This window comes from Lissotriton vulgaris, chromosome 1_1 (genome assembly GCF_964263255.1).
Source record: "Lissotriton vulgaris chromosome 1_1, aLisVul1.2, whole genome shotgun sequence".
In the NCBI taxonomy this organism is placed as follows: Eukaryota; Metazoa; Chordata; class Amphibia; order Caudata; family Salamandridae; genus Lissotriton; species Lissotriton vulgaris.
In genome coordinates, this window is record NC_141685.1 from 673480565 (window position 1) to 673500255 (window position 19691).

Sequence of the window (19691 nt, forward strand, 5' to 3'; positions counted from 1 at the left end):
ACACCCTTCAGTACAGCCCCCATCATTCTTTGAAATACCCCAGCTGCAGAGGCAAGTACGAAAGGCATTCGTGTAAATTGGTATATGCCCTCAGTTGTTATAAACGCGGTCAATGCCTTGGAGTCTTGATGTAATTTTATTTGGTGATAGGCGCTGCGGAGGTCCAACTTAGAAAAGTACTTTCCCCCTTTTAATGATAGAACCAACTCATTGATGTTCGGTAAAGGGAAGTTGTCTACTACAATGTTCTGGTTCAGGGTGCGAAGGTCCACACAAAAACGAAATTTTCCATCAGATTTGGTCGTAATAACTACGGGAGAAATCCAGGGTGACGTTTCGATCTGCTCTATCACCCCCTGGTCTAGCATCTCCTTCAACATTTTCTTCACTTCTTCCCGTGCAATGAATGGAACCTTCCTCACCCTGTGTTGCATAGGTATGGCATCATCCCGCAGTACAATTTTATGCACATAACCTCTCAACTCTCCGATATGCTCATCAAACAAACCATTCATCCCTTCAACAATTGAATCCGTGGTTATACTATCTACAATCATCACCTGTTGTGCTGCCATGGGATTTATGATTATACCAAGGTCATACTGTTGCCCCCATCCTAAGATTGCGGGACCCGATTTGGCTACATACACCTTCCCTTTAGCGGAACGGTCCTTAAATGATATTACACATACCATAAATCCAATTACATCTATACTCTCGCCTTGATATCCACAGGGGCTGATATCACTGGCAAACAGTTGCACATCTTTCCAATTCGCTAAATACATATCCTTGGGGATAATAGTCCACAACGACCCCGGATCAACCATCAACTCAATCTCAATTTTATCAATAAGAAATAGAGCCTTTGGCCTATATCTTCTGCCAGGTTCACCTTCATTCACGCCATCCTCACCCAAACACAATATTTTGTTGGCACCCTCAACGCTAATAATGTCTCTCACTTCTCTGTTTTCGACAACTGCCACTTTATCAGCGTTTGCACCCCTACACATCTTTGCAAAATGTCCTTTCCTCCCACACTTCCTACACATCTTATCAATGGCAAAACATCTCCTGAAATCCGAACTATGGAAAGTACTCCCGCACCTACTGCACATCCTTCCTTGAAATCTATTCTTGTCATAGCTTGAGAACCCACTGTTAAATCTCTTCTGACTCCTTTCTCCAGATCTACACTTTTCTTGCTCACAGCAGCAACTTCATCATTTTCAACACAAGAAACTCCATTCCCTTGTACATTTTCCTTTGCATTATCTTTTCTTTCCATCTCTCGCATACATGCATTCGATTCTTCAACTACTTTCGCTATGTCAATGGCCATTTGCAAGGTAGGATTTTTTGCAGCCCACAGTTTTTCCTGCATCTTTTTATTACGGCATTGTACTATCAGCTGATCTCGTATCATTTCGTCCCTTATTTCGCCAAAATTACATTTAATTGACAGTTCACGTAACCTGGCCACAAATTGGTCTACTGATTCCTCATTCCTTTGGGGTTGGGTGTAAAATTTGGGTCTCGCCATAACGATGTTTACTTCCTTTGCATATTGCTTTTTCATACGAGCCTTAGCTTCTGTGTATACATTGGTTATTGCCCTTCCAACTTGGTTTACTCCAACCGGAAGATATTTAAAAGAACGTTGACCTTCCTTGCCTAATGCGCTTAACAAGAGAGCTTTTTTCCTAGTTGCACTGAAATCCTTCCCATCAAGTGCTTCAATATAATTCTCGAAAATGTCTATCCATTCATCCCACTCGATGGGTGGATCTCCAGTAGTTTGTAGAAACATAGGAGGTACAATGACATTAAGATTCTCCATTTCAAAATTCTTTAAAATTGCAGTCTTTCAATTAATTGCTTATTTTCCAAATGAAAATAGTAAGGGTACTACTTTCCTCAACACAGAGGTGATCAGTTTTTATTGATACATCTACTCATCCACATGCGCAACTATAAAGAAAAATGAATATTTCCCTCAATCTTACTGCTCAATATATCACCATATTATTCCATGTAAATGTTCACAGTAAGTTATTCAACTCAATGTCATAAATTCTAGACTATATAGTCTAGTAATATGGCTTGTGTCAGAGGGAACTTGTCAATCTTGTTAGCTTTGAGCCTTAAAAAAAAAAAAACTACTCCGATTTCCAAATAATTTCCTCACCATTTGAATCGCCTTCTTTGATATTTGCAGTCACTCGTCTTTAAGGAAATTTACCACAGAAAGCGTCCTTTCTTAGCTGCTGCGATGTTTGTTCTCCGCGTTGTTCACTGTTCGTTGCCTAGTTACCATGTAAACTTCCAAAATGGCCGCTACGTACGCTACGTTGCGTCACTGCGTCACTGCCGCTACGTCACTGCCGCTTGTGACGCTTGTTTCCTTTCTAGACGCTGGCCATGCCGCTTGTGACGCTTGTTTCCTTTCTAGACGCTGGCCATCAGAAGCATCAATGACTCCATTCGGATTCCACGGTGAGTGAGCTCGTGTTTCTTTGCTCGAGCAAGGTTTAAAAAATGCTTCGCAATGTTTAAAGTGTCTCCGTTTGTACCGGTGATGCCGGTCAAGTTTGAAAGATGCGAACAGTCATGCAGTCATGGTACAATTAAAGCACGCAAATTCAATAACTCTGCTTTTTCAGTACGAGTTGTGCTCTCATCAATTTCCAAAAACGAGACGTTTAAATTTCAATTAAATCCCAGAATTACGAAGTATGCACACTATCACTGAAATGGTTTACTCTGTTTAGCAACACGCTTGGTTTCTTCTACAGGAAGTACGCTTTCCACAGTCCCAAAACACACAAGATCACAGTTCAATTTCAATCCAAGGTATAAGCAGGCGAATATTCTTTCAAACTCACCAGTTGTTTGAGAAATTAGCAGACTTCTTTTATTGTCTTTAAGTGTAGGATTTCCTCCCGTTTTTTTTCATTAAAGTTTCTTTTCCTTGTTCTCAGTTCTTCTTAACTTGAAAAGCGTCCTCTTATCTTGAAATGCTGGGTTCCTCTTTTCCAGCAAACTTGCGTGGTTCTTTTCACCAGTGGAGTTTTCCTCCCTCTGTGGTTGTTCAGCTCTCCTTGCTCATCGTCGCCATGTGTTGTAAATGAAGTTGGGAGACATATAAAAGGCTTAATGGATATTTATTAAGCACCACAGAGAACAACTGGTGTTCCCATCAGAAAGCAGGGAGCTAACTGACTGAGCAGAACACAGTGGGAGATGACATCAGGGAAAATAGAACGTAGGACTTAAAGAGGTACAGTAAAACATAAGTGCAGAGAATACAACAACATATTATTTGGCATGTCTTGTATATCTGTGGCATTTAGGAGGAAGGCTGGGTCTTTGCACAGGAAGCAACTGTTTCCCATTTCCAATCGGAACTCTGCTTTCAACGTCTTCTTGACCCCATGACAGTTAGGGCAATCCTGAATGTTGTAGGTAAGAGGAAGATTGGTTGAAGGTGCCCGAGTCTAGTATGTTGTTAGAACTTTAGCTGAAGGCAGTGTTGCGGTAACACAGAACACTATTTTAGCAGCGCCCAGTTGAATGAGTGCAAACAGCAAAGCTGAACCAAACTCATGTTGAATTGTGGAAATTGTGAGGTCCATGTGTACGTTTCTTGAAAGTGGCAATGTTGAGCTGATAACCTTCCCAGACAGTGGAAATGTGTGAGGCCAAGGCAAAGTGGGGGGTTCACTTTCTATTGTTTTAGCCAACCTAATGCCAACCTGCATATTTATTTTCCCAGGTACCATGCCCTGAAACTCTGCAGTGGGTAGGGGAATACACATCTGCTTCTTGCCAAAATAGGATCTCAAAACCACCCTACCTGAGCCCTTTCCCTCACCCTCCTATTTCTTCCTGTGTTTTGCTTGTCCGTGCCAAGCAAGCCTTGAAGACTTTGGCTAAGCAAGACGGGAATCGGTCAGGGTGAATAAACAATGTCTTGGAGACATGGATGCTACTTGCTTCCCTGGACCTTCCCAATCCCAACTCCCCTTTTACCACCCCTCCCCTGGTCCTTCCTTAGTCTTTCCACTCCCAACGCTGAAAAGCCTAGGAAGAATCACTGAACTAATTGGCATTGTTAAAAGTGTAAAGAAAAGTAACCCTTTGATTGATCCCTAAGAGCTCTAGGGTGTATAAAAACTGAGCCATTAGTTGTACTTTAGAAGGAAGTTGAGAAGACTCGGTGTACCGGATCAGAGACCACTTAAAGGAGGGAATGTCTCTTTTGGGGCTCAGCCAAGACTCATTTACCGCTGGTTAGCGATTTTCTGTTGTGGCACACAAAGCAAAACATGGAATGGAGTACTACTAAGAGTAAATAGCCATGGTGCAGATTAAGTCCAACATTCTCTCTATTACGTTTTTGTTTGTCAATGAAATGTTCCAAGTGGGCCAGGTATGACCAAATGTGGTCTCTGGGTTAAATTATGTACCCAACTGATTAAACTTGCTTATTTTCCCATTCAGATGAAACATGGCCCAGGTGTGCCTAGGCTGAATACATACAGCTATCTCTTTTCTATATTGACAAAAAGAGCAAACGACAATGAAGTGTTAAGTAATTACAGGTGACCGATTATTTCAACCATTGTCTTTTGATTTTTATTATTTAATCATGTGCAGGTCTAGCAGATCGACTCTGCAGACAAATGATTTACCTTGAACATTAATTTTTGCATCTTGGTATTTTGTTGATTAATCTGTGCTTCAACCAGCCTCCCCATAGGTCGAGATTGCTGAAGGAGGTCCCTTTCTTGCTTTCTGCCTCGAACTTGGGCACCTAGTAAAAAAATTACAATAAAATCTTTGATTCCTGGGGTTGTTTTTCAAAACTATATACAGTCTTGGAACCACCCGATGGCAGGCCTGTGTTTAAGCATGTGTATAAAGAATTGACGCCAAGCTGCAAACCCCAAGTTAGAACTCAACCGCCTAGGCTTCCCATCAACCAATTATTGTTGCCATTAATATCTGAGAATTATTACTGTCATTGTACAGTTATCAGACCATGAATCATGTCACTCTTTTACACTTATTTCAAATCTCTTGTTTTGCAGTTTCCATTGACAGACAGCAGTCTGCCTGGTTTGTGACCAAATCTAGCTACTTGCAAGATTCCCAGTTTCCATTGGAGTGGTACACTCCTACCAAACTACCTGTTGTCCAGCCTTTTAGCAATCACATACTCAGATGCCAGCCGGACCAGTAGGGCGCCATTAGTCCTAGTTTATAGATCGAAGCAAAGGTGTGGGCGAAACATTTTAAAAATCTATGAATATCATTCGCTTGCATGCTTTAATAATTAATATACCAGAAAAAGAACATGATCCAAAATATAACCACTTTATTAACACTTCCGGCTGGATGTTTTAATTGCACACTGTAAATCGAATCTCGGAAGGGAACCAAATCCCGGGAAAAAACTCTCCATACCAAGTCTGAAGGAAGGTTCAAACTAAACAAAGCAAGCAGACAATTTAGGAACCATAGTTGGTTAAATAGTAACCAGATGACATCCATTGAAGAAACCTTCTGGAAATGTGTCAAAACAATATTCACTGTGAAGCAATGTGCATATTCATTAATCAGATATCTTGGGCTCAGTCCAGTTGATGACATGACAACATCACCAAAAAAGCAAGACTCATGCGTATAGAGGCCAGGAGAGGTAGTGGTTTTCCAGGGGGCATGACGTGTAAATATACACTTCCAGAGGTCCAAAATAATTCTCTGACGAAATAACAGCATGCCTTTGCTGCATCGGTTCATAGGACAATAGCACGTTCTAGTCTTGATACTAGCAGACTAGACACATGGCCAACATGACCTTGCTGGGTACAGAGAGAGCAGTGTCAACAACTTTCTTCAGTGCTGGGCATATGAGTTGCACTGCAATGAGAGGTGTAAGGAGGAAGGTACAGAAGCATTGCACTGCATCCGCATTATCTTAACTGATTCTAAAACTCTCATCTCCAGAGCAGTTATGTAATGCTTCAGTACTGAAACCAACCTACGTTACTTGATAAGAACACATTTGTATGCAACTTATACATACTACCACGGGTTTAATACTGAAATGCTATGTAATGCTACAGAGCACATACCACAAGTGCCGAAAAACAAACCGAAGATGCAAGGCTCTCACTCTGTGAACCTCATTAGGATCCAAACGTTACCTTGTCCCTCTTTCTAAGTTCCCAAAATATCTTCTTTATACTCTTTAATGCACAGGCTCATCATGCCCAAATGTATAGTTTTATCTGTGGTCATAATCTTCACATTCTTTTTAGTCTCTAAATACTAGTTCACTCCATCATCAACACTAATGTCAAACTTTAAAGTGGCTTTTCACCCCTTCATAAATATAGACATAACCAGTCACGAGCAGCTGCTGTGGTTCAAAATAAAATGTTGGTGATGCAGCATGACTAGCACATTTTTCTCCTCTTCCATGGATCTCCTACTTCTCTCAAAATCTCCTGTTAACAAGTCTCTGTGCATCTGCTCTACTGATCCTTTGTCCACAATGACCGTCAAGTCACAAAACTAAACAAAGGCTAACAATCTAACCAGGCCGGTGAATCGCTAGTTTATTAAGAGCCCAAAGTAAAATATAGCATGCACTGCCAAACACTCTTAAAGCACAACACTTTCCAAACCAAGTTAAGGTTTCCACTGTGACCTCTGCTCTTTCACATTCACATGTACCCTTTGTGTGTTCTTCCAAACAGACAACCTCCGTATACTACACTATGTGAAGGACGCCTCCAGTTATCCCTAGAAGTGTCGGATTGTATTTTCGACTGCAAAGACCGAATTATGCTTCCCTTGTTGACGCTGAATGTCCTCTAGATGGTATCCCTCCTCTTTCAAGCATGCCTCTCTGGCCTATGCTTACAACACTTTTATGAAAGTCTCCAATGTCTCCTATCTGCCACATTGCAGGTCTGTTTTTACAACTTCAAGTGGAGAACATGTCAGATTCAGAGCACTGACCTTTTCCCTGCCTTCGCAGTGTAAAACGAGTGACCCTCAAATGTAATACAGTCACTAGTTGTACCTTAGGCCATGTGTCTGTGGCACAGAAATTAGACCATCATACCCCAGTACTCATGAACTTCCCTCTAGAAGTTGAGATTTCTTTCATGTTTGGATGATCAATTTCCAAATTCCTTCCTTCTATCACCCAGTAAATTCCTCATCTCTGTTGGTTCTACCTGCACAGGGAATTATTCGAGACTGGCTCTGGAAATTTCTCTAATGGGGAAAAAACGTCAAGCCAAATATTTGCGAGCTTCGCTCCTAAATATTGAAACACTCCTTTACATTAAAACACTCCTTAATCAGTTACAAAAAATGCCCACACCTGCTGGCCCTTCGCAATGCCTTGAAAACCTATTATTCGAAGTCACGCTTCCAGTCCTTCTATACCCTTATCACTTCCTTCTCCTGGCCTGCTGTTGTGAATTGTATGACACTGACACCTGTTTGTGCGTTTGATGTATTAGGTCATTCATTCTCTTTGAAGCCCTGTGCTCTTCCTTTGACGAGGCCATTCACTAAAATTGAACCGAGACAAGAGGGAAGTACTGTACTGGGAGAGGATCCATCAACGAGGGGTCCTAAACACTGGACAGAAACTCTGGAGGCAGTTACCAAGGTTAGGAACCTTGGACAAGGTGCTATCCATGAGACCGTAAGTGTCTAAGGTAGCAACCACCTGATTTGCTGTCCTGAATTAGCTGCGGAAGATTCTGACTTTTGCTATTCTCCGCTCAATGGACTGTAATCCAGGCACTTATGTCAAGACTGGACTACGGTAATGTGCTTTACCTGGGGGTGGATAAAGCATCTATTGGATGTTTACAACTGGTCCAGAATCCAGAATGGTTTATAGACTCCCAAAAAGCGCTTCAACCTTGCACCTTCTTTGTGAACTCCATTGGCTTAAGGTGCAGAAGCTAATTCATTTCAAAACCTTGTTCTACATGCACAGAGTAAGATCAGAGGCCGGCCCATGATGTCTTCATGAATTAGCTAAACCTTATCATCCGGCATGTACATTGTGCTCTAGCGGACTTTTCCCTCTACAAGAGTCCTAGACTGGAATGTACTTGCATTGGAAGCCAATCTTTCACACACCAAGGTCCCAAGTTGTGGAATGTCCTCCCAGAATTCCTGAGAGGCTGCTCCCCTTGACGACCTTCCACAAACATCGGAAGACCTGGTTGTTTTAAGCTAGTGTGATTTGGATAAGACCCAACCTATCATGTAAGCGCCGGGAAACCCCCAGTAGGTAGCTGTGCACTATATAAAATGTCATATATAAAAATGAAATTTACCCCCATATATATTAGCTACATGAATAAATAGACAAATGGGTTTCCCAGTTAGAAATTTAAATGTGTATTAATTAAATAAGCCTATAAGTATGAGAATAAAGCAGTTAACAGTGGTTTATAATTGTTTTGCCATTCCAGATAAATCTACATTTACACACTTTTAATTGTTATATTTATTTCTACATGTAGTTGTGTTCAGTCCATTTATTTACATAATGTTCTTTGTTCTGCTCTAAGGTATGTGAAAGAAGGAGACACTGTTTCACAATTTGACAGCATTTGTGAAGTCCAGAGTGATAAAGCGTCTGTTACCATCACCAGTCGTTATGATGGAGTTATTAAAAAGCTGTACTACAATCTTGATGACATTGCTCTTGTGGGCAAACCTCTTGTGGATATAGAAACTGATGCAATAAAAGGTAAGTTATGTTTTCTATCAACCGTCTTTGTCTTAATCTACTTTCTCTTTTCTATTACTAATTTCATTTGCATTTCCACATAAAAACATACAAGTATCAGTGTCCGGTCCTAAATAAAATGTTCTTAAGGTATCTTACAGCAAATAAATATGCAGATCAGTCTTATTGTTCAAGATTGCACACAGCTGTGTTGGCACAAAGTACAGACGTTGTATGTATTCTGCAATCCACCCCCCCCCCCCCCCCCCCCACCCACCAACTGATGTTCCCTACTGTTGACTAGAGAAGATTCCTATTGATTTGATGTAAGGTGTACCATGAAACATGACAATTTGTAAGTATCCTGTTTTTTCACAAAATCCTATTTGGTTTTAAACAATAACAGCAGCTTAACACTGGTACAAGTAACATCCTCTAGTGATAATCATGTTATAGTCCCTTTCCCTCTGTGAACAAGGGTCACATACTGCACCTTAGGGTGCAGAGAGGAGTACATTACTAAGTGTGTCTGGATATGAACATTTCTACCAGAGTCGGGTCTATGTAATGCACCATCTAGATTGTATCTAGCCTAGGATATACAGTGTCTCAGGGAGGCTAAAGGGGAGACTGGGTGAGAGGAGTGTGATCAGAGCGGGAAGGTGGGGAAGAGAGGGACATTGGAGTCTCATGTCCCATGTCACATCGGTAAAGACCTGGCAGAAAGGGTGTATTTGTACATCAGGATTATAGTGTTTGGGTGTGTGTTAGACCTGGCATCATTGGTGTGAGTCTCCCTTCCATTTTTGATGGATTGCCTCCTCTGTTTTGATATGTTTTGCTGGATTTGTACTTTGGGCACTGTGCCACTTCTAATCAGTGCCACTGTGCAAGTGCTCCCTAATACATCTTTTAGTAAAGTTTATTTGAATATTCTGTGTTTGCAAATGCCACTTATAGAAAGCAGGTATTTGCTTGCCTAACCATTTGAGCCTGCCTCTGCTGGGTTGTGTATTCCTTGTCTGGGTTTGTGAGTGACACAGCTGGGGGGTTTCAGGAGACAGGCTGGGGCAGCCCAGTGGTGAATAGAGAGATCTGCATCTAGATGGGAGGGAGAAGTTGCACCTTGGACCTGAATATTTATTTTATTTTATTTATTTTAGAGGTTTTATATAGCGCTGGCTGGACCCGGGGGTATCAGAGCGCTTTACATTTTAAAGACAAGAGAGGTCAATAAGACAGGGGACATACATAGCATCAATGTATATAAGCAACATAAAAGTCTCAGCCTGACAGATTTCAAAAAGATAAATATGGGAAATAAGCACAACAAAATGTGTAGGATGTGATAAATCAAAAGGCAAAAATAGAGAAAAAAAAATAACAAAAGCCGGAAAATTGTAGGGTCAGGATAGGGAGGTTAGTGGTCCGTTAGGTTGGTAAGGAAGAGAAGCGGAATGGGCAGAAATGAGGGGGGGTTGAAGGGGATGTGGGCAGAGGGTGGACAAGGGAAAGGGCGGAGCAAGGAGGAGTGAAGGTGGTAAACAGGGAGGGGGAAGTGACGAGGAGAAAGGGCGAGTAAGGCAAAAAACAAGGGAGGGCAAATGCATCTAGGGTCGGACAGATGTAGTCAGTGGAAGAGAACAGATATGGATTAGGGTCCCCAGTATTTATTGAGGAGATGTAGTTGGAGTTCTTTTTTGAAACTGGAGTAGGAAGGGTTGCAGCGAAGGTCAGTTGGAAGGGCATTCCAAATGCAAGGAGCTTTGCCAGAAAAGGATCGAGACTGGGTGGTTTTCTTTTTTAGAAGGGGGGGGATAAGAATAGGGCTTGGCTTTCCCTCTACAGTGCTGGCTCCACCCCTTGTGGCTTGTCTGATGTCTCTGCCCTACACTGTGAAAGGAGAGGAGGAATCATGTCAATGGAGTGCTCCAGAGCTGTATTTCCCTCCCCTGTGCTGGCTCCACCTCCTGTGTGGCGGCTGATGTCTCTGTCCTGCACAGTGAAAGGAAGAAGAGAGACATGTAAACAAGGTGCTCAGGAACTGGTTTGGACCAGGCAGAGGCCTCTCTGCCTTCAGAGAACAAAGGATTTTGGGGTATAAATATTGGGACCCTGATCACAAGAAATTAGATCACTTCTGGACAAGAAACCTTTCTGCCAAGGAGGATTACCAAGGAAGCTGCAGATGTTTGGACTGTCCCTCTGCCAGTGTGCTGTTTGCTTAGTTGGCCTGCAGTGGTTGCTTCATTGCCAAGGGAAAGGAGAAGGAACTTTGTAAGGACTTTCATCTACAGAATATTCTACTAGGGCTTGAACCGTGCTTGCCTATTGCTGATGTCTCGGGGACAGAAGACTTCACCTCCAGCTCCCTCCTGAATTTCCTTGCTGGGAATTCTGACTCCAGACATTTACGTGCCGCTGGGAGCTGGAAGCGCGACGCAACGAAAAGAAGCGTGTCACCATCGCAACTGAAATCATTACAACGCCGGAGAAGCGAGCCTGCTGTCGCATCCCCGGAGAAGCGTGTCGCAAGGCCTGTCACGGCTCCAAAGTACAGAGTCGTCGCAAGGCTGCCAGGGCGTCATCGCATAGTCATCGCATTGCCACATCAAGGGCTCCATCTTCTCACATCGCAACCGGATCATCGCATTGCATCAAGGCGCCATCTTGCACACCGCAACAGGCCTGCAAGCCGAGAATCTACGCATCACCTCTGCACCGGTAAGGCTCACGACGAGTCCCCTACTCTGCGCAAGCATTAAGGAAGGACGCAACCTTTCCCCCGGGTCACGGAACCAACACATCTCCCCTTTTGCGAGCCTTTTGTTCACTTTGCGTTACGCATCCAGATACTTTGTTGAGAACTTTGTCGCATTAACCCTCAACTTGAACTAAGATACTTTAATCATCTATTAACTAATCTTAAGTGTAGTATTGTGGATTTTTGTCGTTTGTGGTCTTGTGTTTAAGTCTATATAAAGAATACTTATTTTCATAAAACCTGTGTTGTTTACATCTGTAGTGTTACTACTGTATTACTGTGTATATTCACAAATGCTTAACACTGCCTCTAAGATGAGCCTGCCTGCTCGTGCCAAGCTACCAAGGGGGTGAGCAAAGGTTATTAAGGAGTGTAATCCCCTTATCTTGACTTAAAAGTAAGGGTCCCTATTTGGACAAAGGTGAATACCATTGCCAACTAGAGACCCCCAGATCTAACATTCGTGGTCAGCGGTGAGGTTTTGGACTTTGCATTTGTGTTTCATATACAGTGATTGGTGTACACTACTAGTGAGTGCAGACCAAACGCAACCACATTCTTTTTTTTTTTTTTTTTTTTTTTTTTTTTTAGAATCTTTTTCCTTGGACTGTTAGTTTTTCCTGAAAACTCCCAATTTTTCTTCCATGAGTAAAACAGCATCTGTTGCTTCTTTGGATCTTGATTTTGAGGAAGAGAGATTGGAAACCTACACTGTGAAACCGCTCCAGTATCTCTGCAGGAAATGGAAAGTTGCTACACCAGGCATTTTTAAAAAGGAAGACTGCCAAAAGGCGCTGAGGGGCTGGGTTGAAGCCAGAAATGTCCCTGATCTTGTGGTTGAGCCGGTTGGGGATGCAAATTGGCAAATTGATGGGCCAGAGTTTCCAGCCAGGGCAGGGGTGCCGTCCCTGCCTGGCAGCAGCATCTCTTCCAAGACCTGTCCCCCAGAGAGTTGGAAGACAGGGAGAGAAGTAGGGCACACAAGCTGGAGATGGCTAAGCTTAAGATGGAGAGTCAGAGGGAAACCGAGAATAACAGGTTGTCTTTGGAAAGAGAGAGAATGAGAATGGAGCATGAGAGATTGTTGAGGGAGTTGGGGATCAAGGCCAAGGTCTTAGAGATCAATTCCTCTGGTGGCAGCGCACCATCTGTGCCTTCAGAAGGCAGGGTACATATTCCCAAGGATGTCATCAAAGATTTTCACAAAGGTGAAGATATTGGTCAGTGGTTTGCAGCCTATGAGATAGCAGTGTTGGCCCACCGAATCGCTGAGCAGGTTTGGGGAGCGGGGTTATGGGGCCGCTTTCTGACTGAGGGGAGGGATACTTTTAGATCTACCCAGTGAGCAAAGGATGTCTTATCACAAAATGAAACAAGCACTGATGACAAGGTATGGGTTAACTCCAGAGCTCTATAGACAGAGGTTCAGGAATTGTAAGAAACTGGAGGGAACCACTTGGGTAGAATATGCGTCTTTCTTTTGCAGAGCTATGGATGGTTGGGTGAGGGGTAGCAATGTTGATAATTTTCAAGCGCACTATGGTTTGATTGCGAGGGAGCACTTGTCTGCTAATTGTTTTCCAGAGCTACTCCAGCACCTTATTGATAGCAAGTTGACTAACCCTAGAAAGCTTGCTGAAGGGGTGGACCACTGGGTCAGTACCAGGGTCCACAAGGGTCTTGTGGGAGACTCCGCCAAAGGTGGGCAGGATCCCCAGAAAAAGAGTGGGGGGGACAAGGGTAAACAGAGGGAGTTACAAAAAGGTCCCCAAAGTAATTACCAAGGTAAGGGTTCCCAGCCTCCCCCTGAAAAAAAGTCCGGACCCCGACAGGTAAACCTGTTCATAGGGGGCCTGTTACCTGCTTTCAGTGTAAGCAGGTGGGACACAGTTGGTATGATCCCGTGTCCTCAGAAAGGACAGTATGTGCCACCCCGTGCACCACCCAGTCAGATGGCCAGTGTAGCCCTGGGTGGGGTGGAGATGGGTGCCCAAGGTGGGTGGGGTCCCGCAGAAATGTCCCTTGTCTCATTAGGAGACTTTGAGATGGTCCCTAAAACTCAGCTGCCTGAACACAAAAAAAACAGGCAGTGGGTGACCATCATTGGCCATAGAGTGGAGGCTCTCAGAGACACAGGAGCAAGTGTGACAGCTGTCAAGTGTCACGTGGTCTCGGAAGAGCAGGGGAGTCCCCATGCATTCTTCCCAGTTGTTGCTGCTGACAACACAGAGAGCCATTGCAAAGTGGCTCAAGTTCCCTTTGAGTGGGGGGGGGGTGGTCTCTGGTACTCTTCAAGTAGCTGTGAGGCCATCCATGCCTGTTGATTGTCTGTTAGGCAATGATTTAGATAGCTCCCCTTGGGTTAAGGTGGAGAGGAAGGCGCAATTAGAGATGTTGGGTCTGCCTGAGTGGGCATGTGCGACCACTCGGTCTATGGCAGCTAAGGGTGTTCAAGAGACCCTGGAGCCTGAAAGTATGGCCCAGGGACTTGCCTTAAAGAGAAGAGGTAGGGGGCGCGGGAAACCAGCCCCCATTGTTCCCACGGTCAAGGAGGAGGCAGACATTGAGGGGGATGCCCTGGAACCTACAGGGGAGCAAGTTTCTGAACTGGGAACCTAACTGAGCTGACCCATTGGCAGCAAGAAGGGGGCCCCTCCAGGGAGGAATTTTGTGAAGAGCAGCAGAAGTGCCCTTCTCTTGTGGGTTTGAGGCAACAGGCCACAAACCAGGCAGCAGGTGATCAGTCTGGATCACATTGGATCTACTGGGAGAATGGTCTCCTGTATAGCGAGCCTAAGGTTGCTGAGCCTGGGTCAGCCCGTGTGCTGGTGGTACCCCAGCGCTTCAGAGCCTTCCTACTGGGTTTGGCTCATGATGTTCCTTTAGCTGGTCATCTGGGGAAGAACAAGACCTTTGAAAAGCTTGTCTCTCACTTTTATTGGCCCCAGATGCGGAAGAGTTCAGATACTCATTGTAGGACCTGTCAAACTTGCCAGGCAAGTGGGGAAAGTGTAAGGAGGCACAAGGCACCTCTCCAAAGGGGGTTCTGACTACAGGGAAAGGTTGAACAGGTGGACATTGACATTGTGGGGCCACTGGACCCCAAGACCGCCATGGGCTACAGGTTTATCCTGGTCTTGGTGGACCATGCTACTCGGAAGCCATTCCGCTCAGGACAGTGACGGCCCCGTGGTGGGACGTTCACTGATGGGGATCTTCTCCCGTGTGGGGTTCCCCAGGAAGGTTGTTTCTGACTGAGGTACAAACTTCATTTCCAATTATATGAAGTCTCTGTGGAAGGAGTGTGGTGTTACCTACAAGTTCACCACTCCTTACCACCCACAAGGTAATGGGCTGGTTGAAAGATTCAACCGGACCCTTGAAGGCATGTTCATGGGTCTTGAAGAACCAATGAGGCGTAAGTGGGACGTCCTCTTGCCATGCCTTCTGTTTGCCTGCCGTGAGGTGCCACAAAAGTCTCTAGGGTTCAGTCCCTTTGAGCTTTTGTATGGTCACCTGGTAAGAGGACCTTTGAGTTTGGTCAAGGAAGGCTGGGAGCCATCTCCCAGGAAACCTCCCCAGAATGTATATAGCTACAGGCTGGTTTTCATAAACCAGACTCTGCATTTCAGAGATCTCGCCCAGGCGAATCTGGAAGCCAGCCAGGAGGAAATGAATCGGTGGTACGATCAGAATGCCACTCTGATTGAGCTTCAACCTGGACAGAAAGTTTGGGACATGGCCCATGTGGAGCCTTGTGCGCTCCAGGACAGGTAGACTGGTCCATATGAGGTGGTGGAGCGCAAGAGGGATGTCACCTATCTGGTGAACTTGCGGACTCCCAGGACCCCTTGTGGGTCCTGCATGTGAACCGCCTAAAGCCCCACTTAGAAAGGTCCGAAGTGGGCATGCTCCTAGCGACAGATGATGGAATGGAGGAGGAGACAGAGCCTCTTCCTGACCTCTTGTCTGCAACAGAGCCAGATGGGTCAGTGGATGGTGTCAGCCTCTCTGCCGCACTGACCCCTGATCAGCAGGAAGATTGTCGCCAGCTGTTGGGGCAATTCTCTGATCTATTTTCCTTGGTTCCTGGTGTCACAGAGTGGTGCGTCACAGAGTGGTGCGTCCATGATGTGGACACTGGCAACAGTCCTCCTGTGAAGCACAAGACTTACAGAGTGACTGACAAGGTTAGGGCTTATATTAAGGAGGAAATCTCTAAGATTTTTTCTTTAGGGGTCATTGAGACCTCAAACAGTCCTTTGGTCAGCCCAGTGGTCTTGGTCCCAAAGGCTGCCTCGCCGGGTGCCACACCTGAACTCCGGTTCTGTGTGGACTACAGAGGGCTCAATTCAGTCACCATGACTGATGCACATCCCATCTCCAGAGCTGATGAGCTCATAGATCGGTTAGGGGCTGCACAGTACATTAGTACGTTTGATTTGACGTCTGGGTACTGGCAGATCACCTTGACTGATGGGGCTAAGGAGAGGTCAGCATTCTCCACACCAGATGGGCACTTCCAATTCCGGCTTATGCCCTTTGGGATGAAGAATGCACCTGCCACCTTTCAGAGGTTGGTAAACTAGGTGTTGGCTGGGCTGGAGGATTTCAGTGCCGCCTCCCTGGATGACATTGCAGTGTTCAGGGCCAGTTGGGAAGAACATTTGCAGCACCTCTGGGAAGTGTTGATGGCACTGCGCAAGGCAGGCCTCATGATCAAGGCGAGTAAGTGCCAGATCGGGCAGGGTTCGGTGGTGTACTTGGGTAACCAGGTAGGAAGCAACCAGGTGGCGTCCCTACAACCCAAGATTGATACCATCCTGGCATGAGAACCCCCAAAGACTCGGACACAGATGAGAGCCTTTTTAGGACTCACTGGGTACCACAGGAGGTTTGTCAAGGGGTATGGCAACATTGTTGCACCCTTGACTGAGCTGACTTCCAGGAAGCAGCCCAAGAAAGTGAACTGGACTGACGCCTGTAAGAAGGCTTTTGACGCCCTGAAGACTGCCATGTGCACAGCACCAGTGCTTCAGGCGCCCAATTTCTCAAAATAATTCATTGTACAGACAGACTCTTCAGAGCATGGTGTGGGGGATGTTCTATCAAAGATTAATGAAGAGGGCCTAGACCAACCTGTAGCCTTAATCAGTAGGAGGTTACTTCCACGGGAACAGAGGTGGAGTGCAATTGACCGTGAGGCATTTGCTGTGGTCTGGGTGCTCCCAACAGTAAAGGAAATTGAATGTGCCATTAAGAATATGCGTTCCTCTGGTGCGATGGGTCCTGATAAAATCCCAATTTCAGTATTAAAAAACCAGAGTGAACTTTGGAGTAAAATACTCTTTCCAGTGTTTAAATTCTGCTTTTCTAGCGGAACAGTCCCCCCCTCCTGGAAAGGAAGCATCATTGTCCCTTTATACAAAAAAGGGGCAAGAGATCTACCCCAAAATTATCGTCAAATTGCCTTGCTTGACGCCATTGGTACGGTGTTTGCAAAATGTGGGCTTTCTTTAATTAACGATTGGGTATCTGAACATAAAATCCTTCCCTTGGAGCAAACTGGTTTCAGACAAAATCATGGAACTTTAGATAACCTGACTGCATTACAAGTTATCAATGAAAAATATGTGAAAGTTCGGGGTGGTCAGGTATATGGCGCTTTTATTGACTTCTCCACCGCTTTTGATAAAGTAGATAAAATTTTGCTGTGGAGAAAGTTATTTAACCTAGGTATGTCTGCATCACTTATTAAGTTAATTCGCGCCCTGTACTCTGACACTTGGTGCAGAGTTTTACTTGGAGGTGATCGCGGCGTATCGAGATTAATTCCAACATCTAATGGGTTGAAGCAAGGTTGCCTTTTGGCTCCGTTGCTATTTTCCTTATATACTGTTGATTTACCAATCGCTCTTTCGGCTTGCGCCGGTATTGCCCCGTCCTTGGGGGGTGTTCCAATTGCATGCCTTATGTATGCAGACGACATCCTAATTTTGGATCTCACCCCAAAGGGCCTAAATAATCGGTTGCATGCACTTTCTGAATATGCTGAAAGTCATTTTTTATCTATAAATACGGCAAAAAGCAAGGTGATTTGTTTCTCTGGTAGAAAGAAGCCTAAATGTTTTAACTTTCCATGGGTTGTGGGGGGGGAAAAACTAGAATGTGTGAATTCTTATACCTTTTTAGGTAAAATTGTCACTCATAATTTAAGTGACAAACCACACATAGACAATAACTCTCGGAAGGCTATTTCTCAGGGAAAGAGCTTAGTTTCCCTGTATAAAGCCACAGGTAGAAGGCATTTTTCTATTTTTTTAGATGTTTTCAGAGCGAAAGTTCCAGCCTCCCTGTTATATGGAATTGAGTTAGTTGATCCAAAAAAATGGAGTTTTTTAAACTCTGCGGAAGGAAAAACTCTACGGAGTTTAATGTCTGTAGGCACTGCAAATTCGACTGCTTCCTTGAGACAGGAATTGGGTTTACGTAGCAGCAGGGTACAAGGTCTGGCTAGTATCATACGCTGGGTAGTAGCGTTATCTAAAGGTGAACCCAATACCTTAAGAAACCTCATAAAAAATGAATTATTAGGATCTTTTAATGACTTCTCATCGATTGTAAAAAACTTCAGATTTGCTGTGTTACAATTGAAATTAGATGAGGAGACTCTATTTCTATTGTCCCCTCATCAATTAAAAACTGTTTTGAAGTCAGCTTCTTGGGAATTGGGGTTTTGTCTTGATAGAGACTTTTGTCTAGCGAAAAAAGGTTGTACGCCTATTATTGAATCTTATACCCTGCGGAAAGCTCAACCGTATATGTACTGGAACATCTCCCATGGCGTGAGACGCCTGGTGTACTTATTAAGACACAATTTGCTTCCGCTAAAAGTTCTACATGCCAGCTGGTTTGGTTGTTCAGCACGCTGTGATCTTTGCCAATTGTATGATCAGGATCTAGATCACGTCATGTTCGTTTGCCCTACACTGATGCCCTGCAGGCGTAGATGGTTAAGACCAATTTGCTTACAACTTAACATATTATCAGCATCTTTGTTTAAGGCAGCCTTGATTAACCCACCTAATGAAATGTTTGCTTTTAAACTGTACAACTTTTTTAAATGTTTTTTGGACCTGTATTAAGTTATCTCATGTGATTGTGATGGAAATATTTTTTAAACATTTGTTATTTTGTATGCATATGCTGTTTTATGTGGACCTCATAAAGAGTTCCTTATCATAATAAATAAACTTTGAAACTTTGAACTTTGGTCTGGGTGCTGAAGAAGTTGAGACCATACTTCTTTGTGACGAGAACAGTGTCGCCCAAAAGGTAGGGTACCAGATATTTTAAAGCAGAACATGTGTGAAATTAAAATAGGCATGTACTGGAACAGCAGCTACACCGGCATCCGACCCGCCAACCCACCGACCAGGAAAGAACCCAACTACCTCAGATGCATCCTCCTCAATACCTGCTCTGCCCGCAAACACGCCATTGAACTCTGTGACCTACTCGACTCAACCTCCCCAGACATTGCCTTCCTGACAGAGACCTAGATGAACCCCTCCTTTGCATCCCGGACGGCTATAAGATCAACTGCAGGAACTGCACCAATGGAGTAGGAGGAGGAATCGCCATCGTCCACAGAAACACCTTCAGAGTCTTGACCAGCACTGACGACACACTCAGCACCACCGAACACCTGCACTTCCATATCCACACTGACCCCAACACCACCATCAGAGGAACCCTCATCTACAGACCTCCGGACCCCGACTACAGTTCAGTGACTCCATCGCCAACTTTATCAGCACTCACGCCCTCGCCTCCATGGACTACATCCTCCTCGGGGACCTGAGCTTCCACCTCGAGAACAACGACACCAACTCCTCCACCCTTACCGACAACCTAGCCAACCTCTGACTCGGACAACTCGTCACAACACCCACCCACTCCGCCGGCCACACGCTCGACCCCATCTTCTCTGCAAGCCCCCACGTCTCCGTCAACTACACCACCGAACTCCACTGGACAGAACATCGCTGCATCCATTTCACCTTCCGGAAACCCACCTCGCACCAGCGCTCCCAACAGATACCTGGCCGCTGCTGGAGCAAAGTCACAGAAGAGCAGCTAACCACC

General features: G+C 44.7%; 1 protein-coding gene across 1 annotated transcript in view; it reads left to right on the plus strand.

Annotated features, from left to right (window-relative positions):
• Window positions 1–19691, plus strand: part of DBT (dihydrolipoamide branched chain transacylase E2) — a 189081-nt gene that overhangs the window by 89982 nt on the left and 79408 nt on the right. Inside the window, exon 4 of the mRNA XM_086954482.1 lies at window positions 8619–8800. Within this exon, the coding sequence (XP_086810608.1) occupies window positions 8619–8800 (182 nt within the window). The remainder of the gene's footprint in view (window positions 1–8618; window positions 8801–19691) is intronic.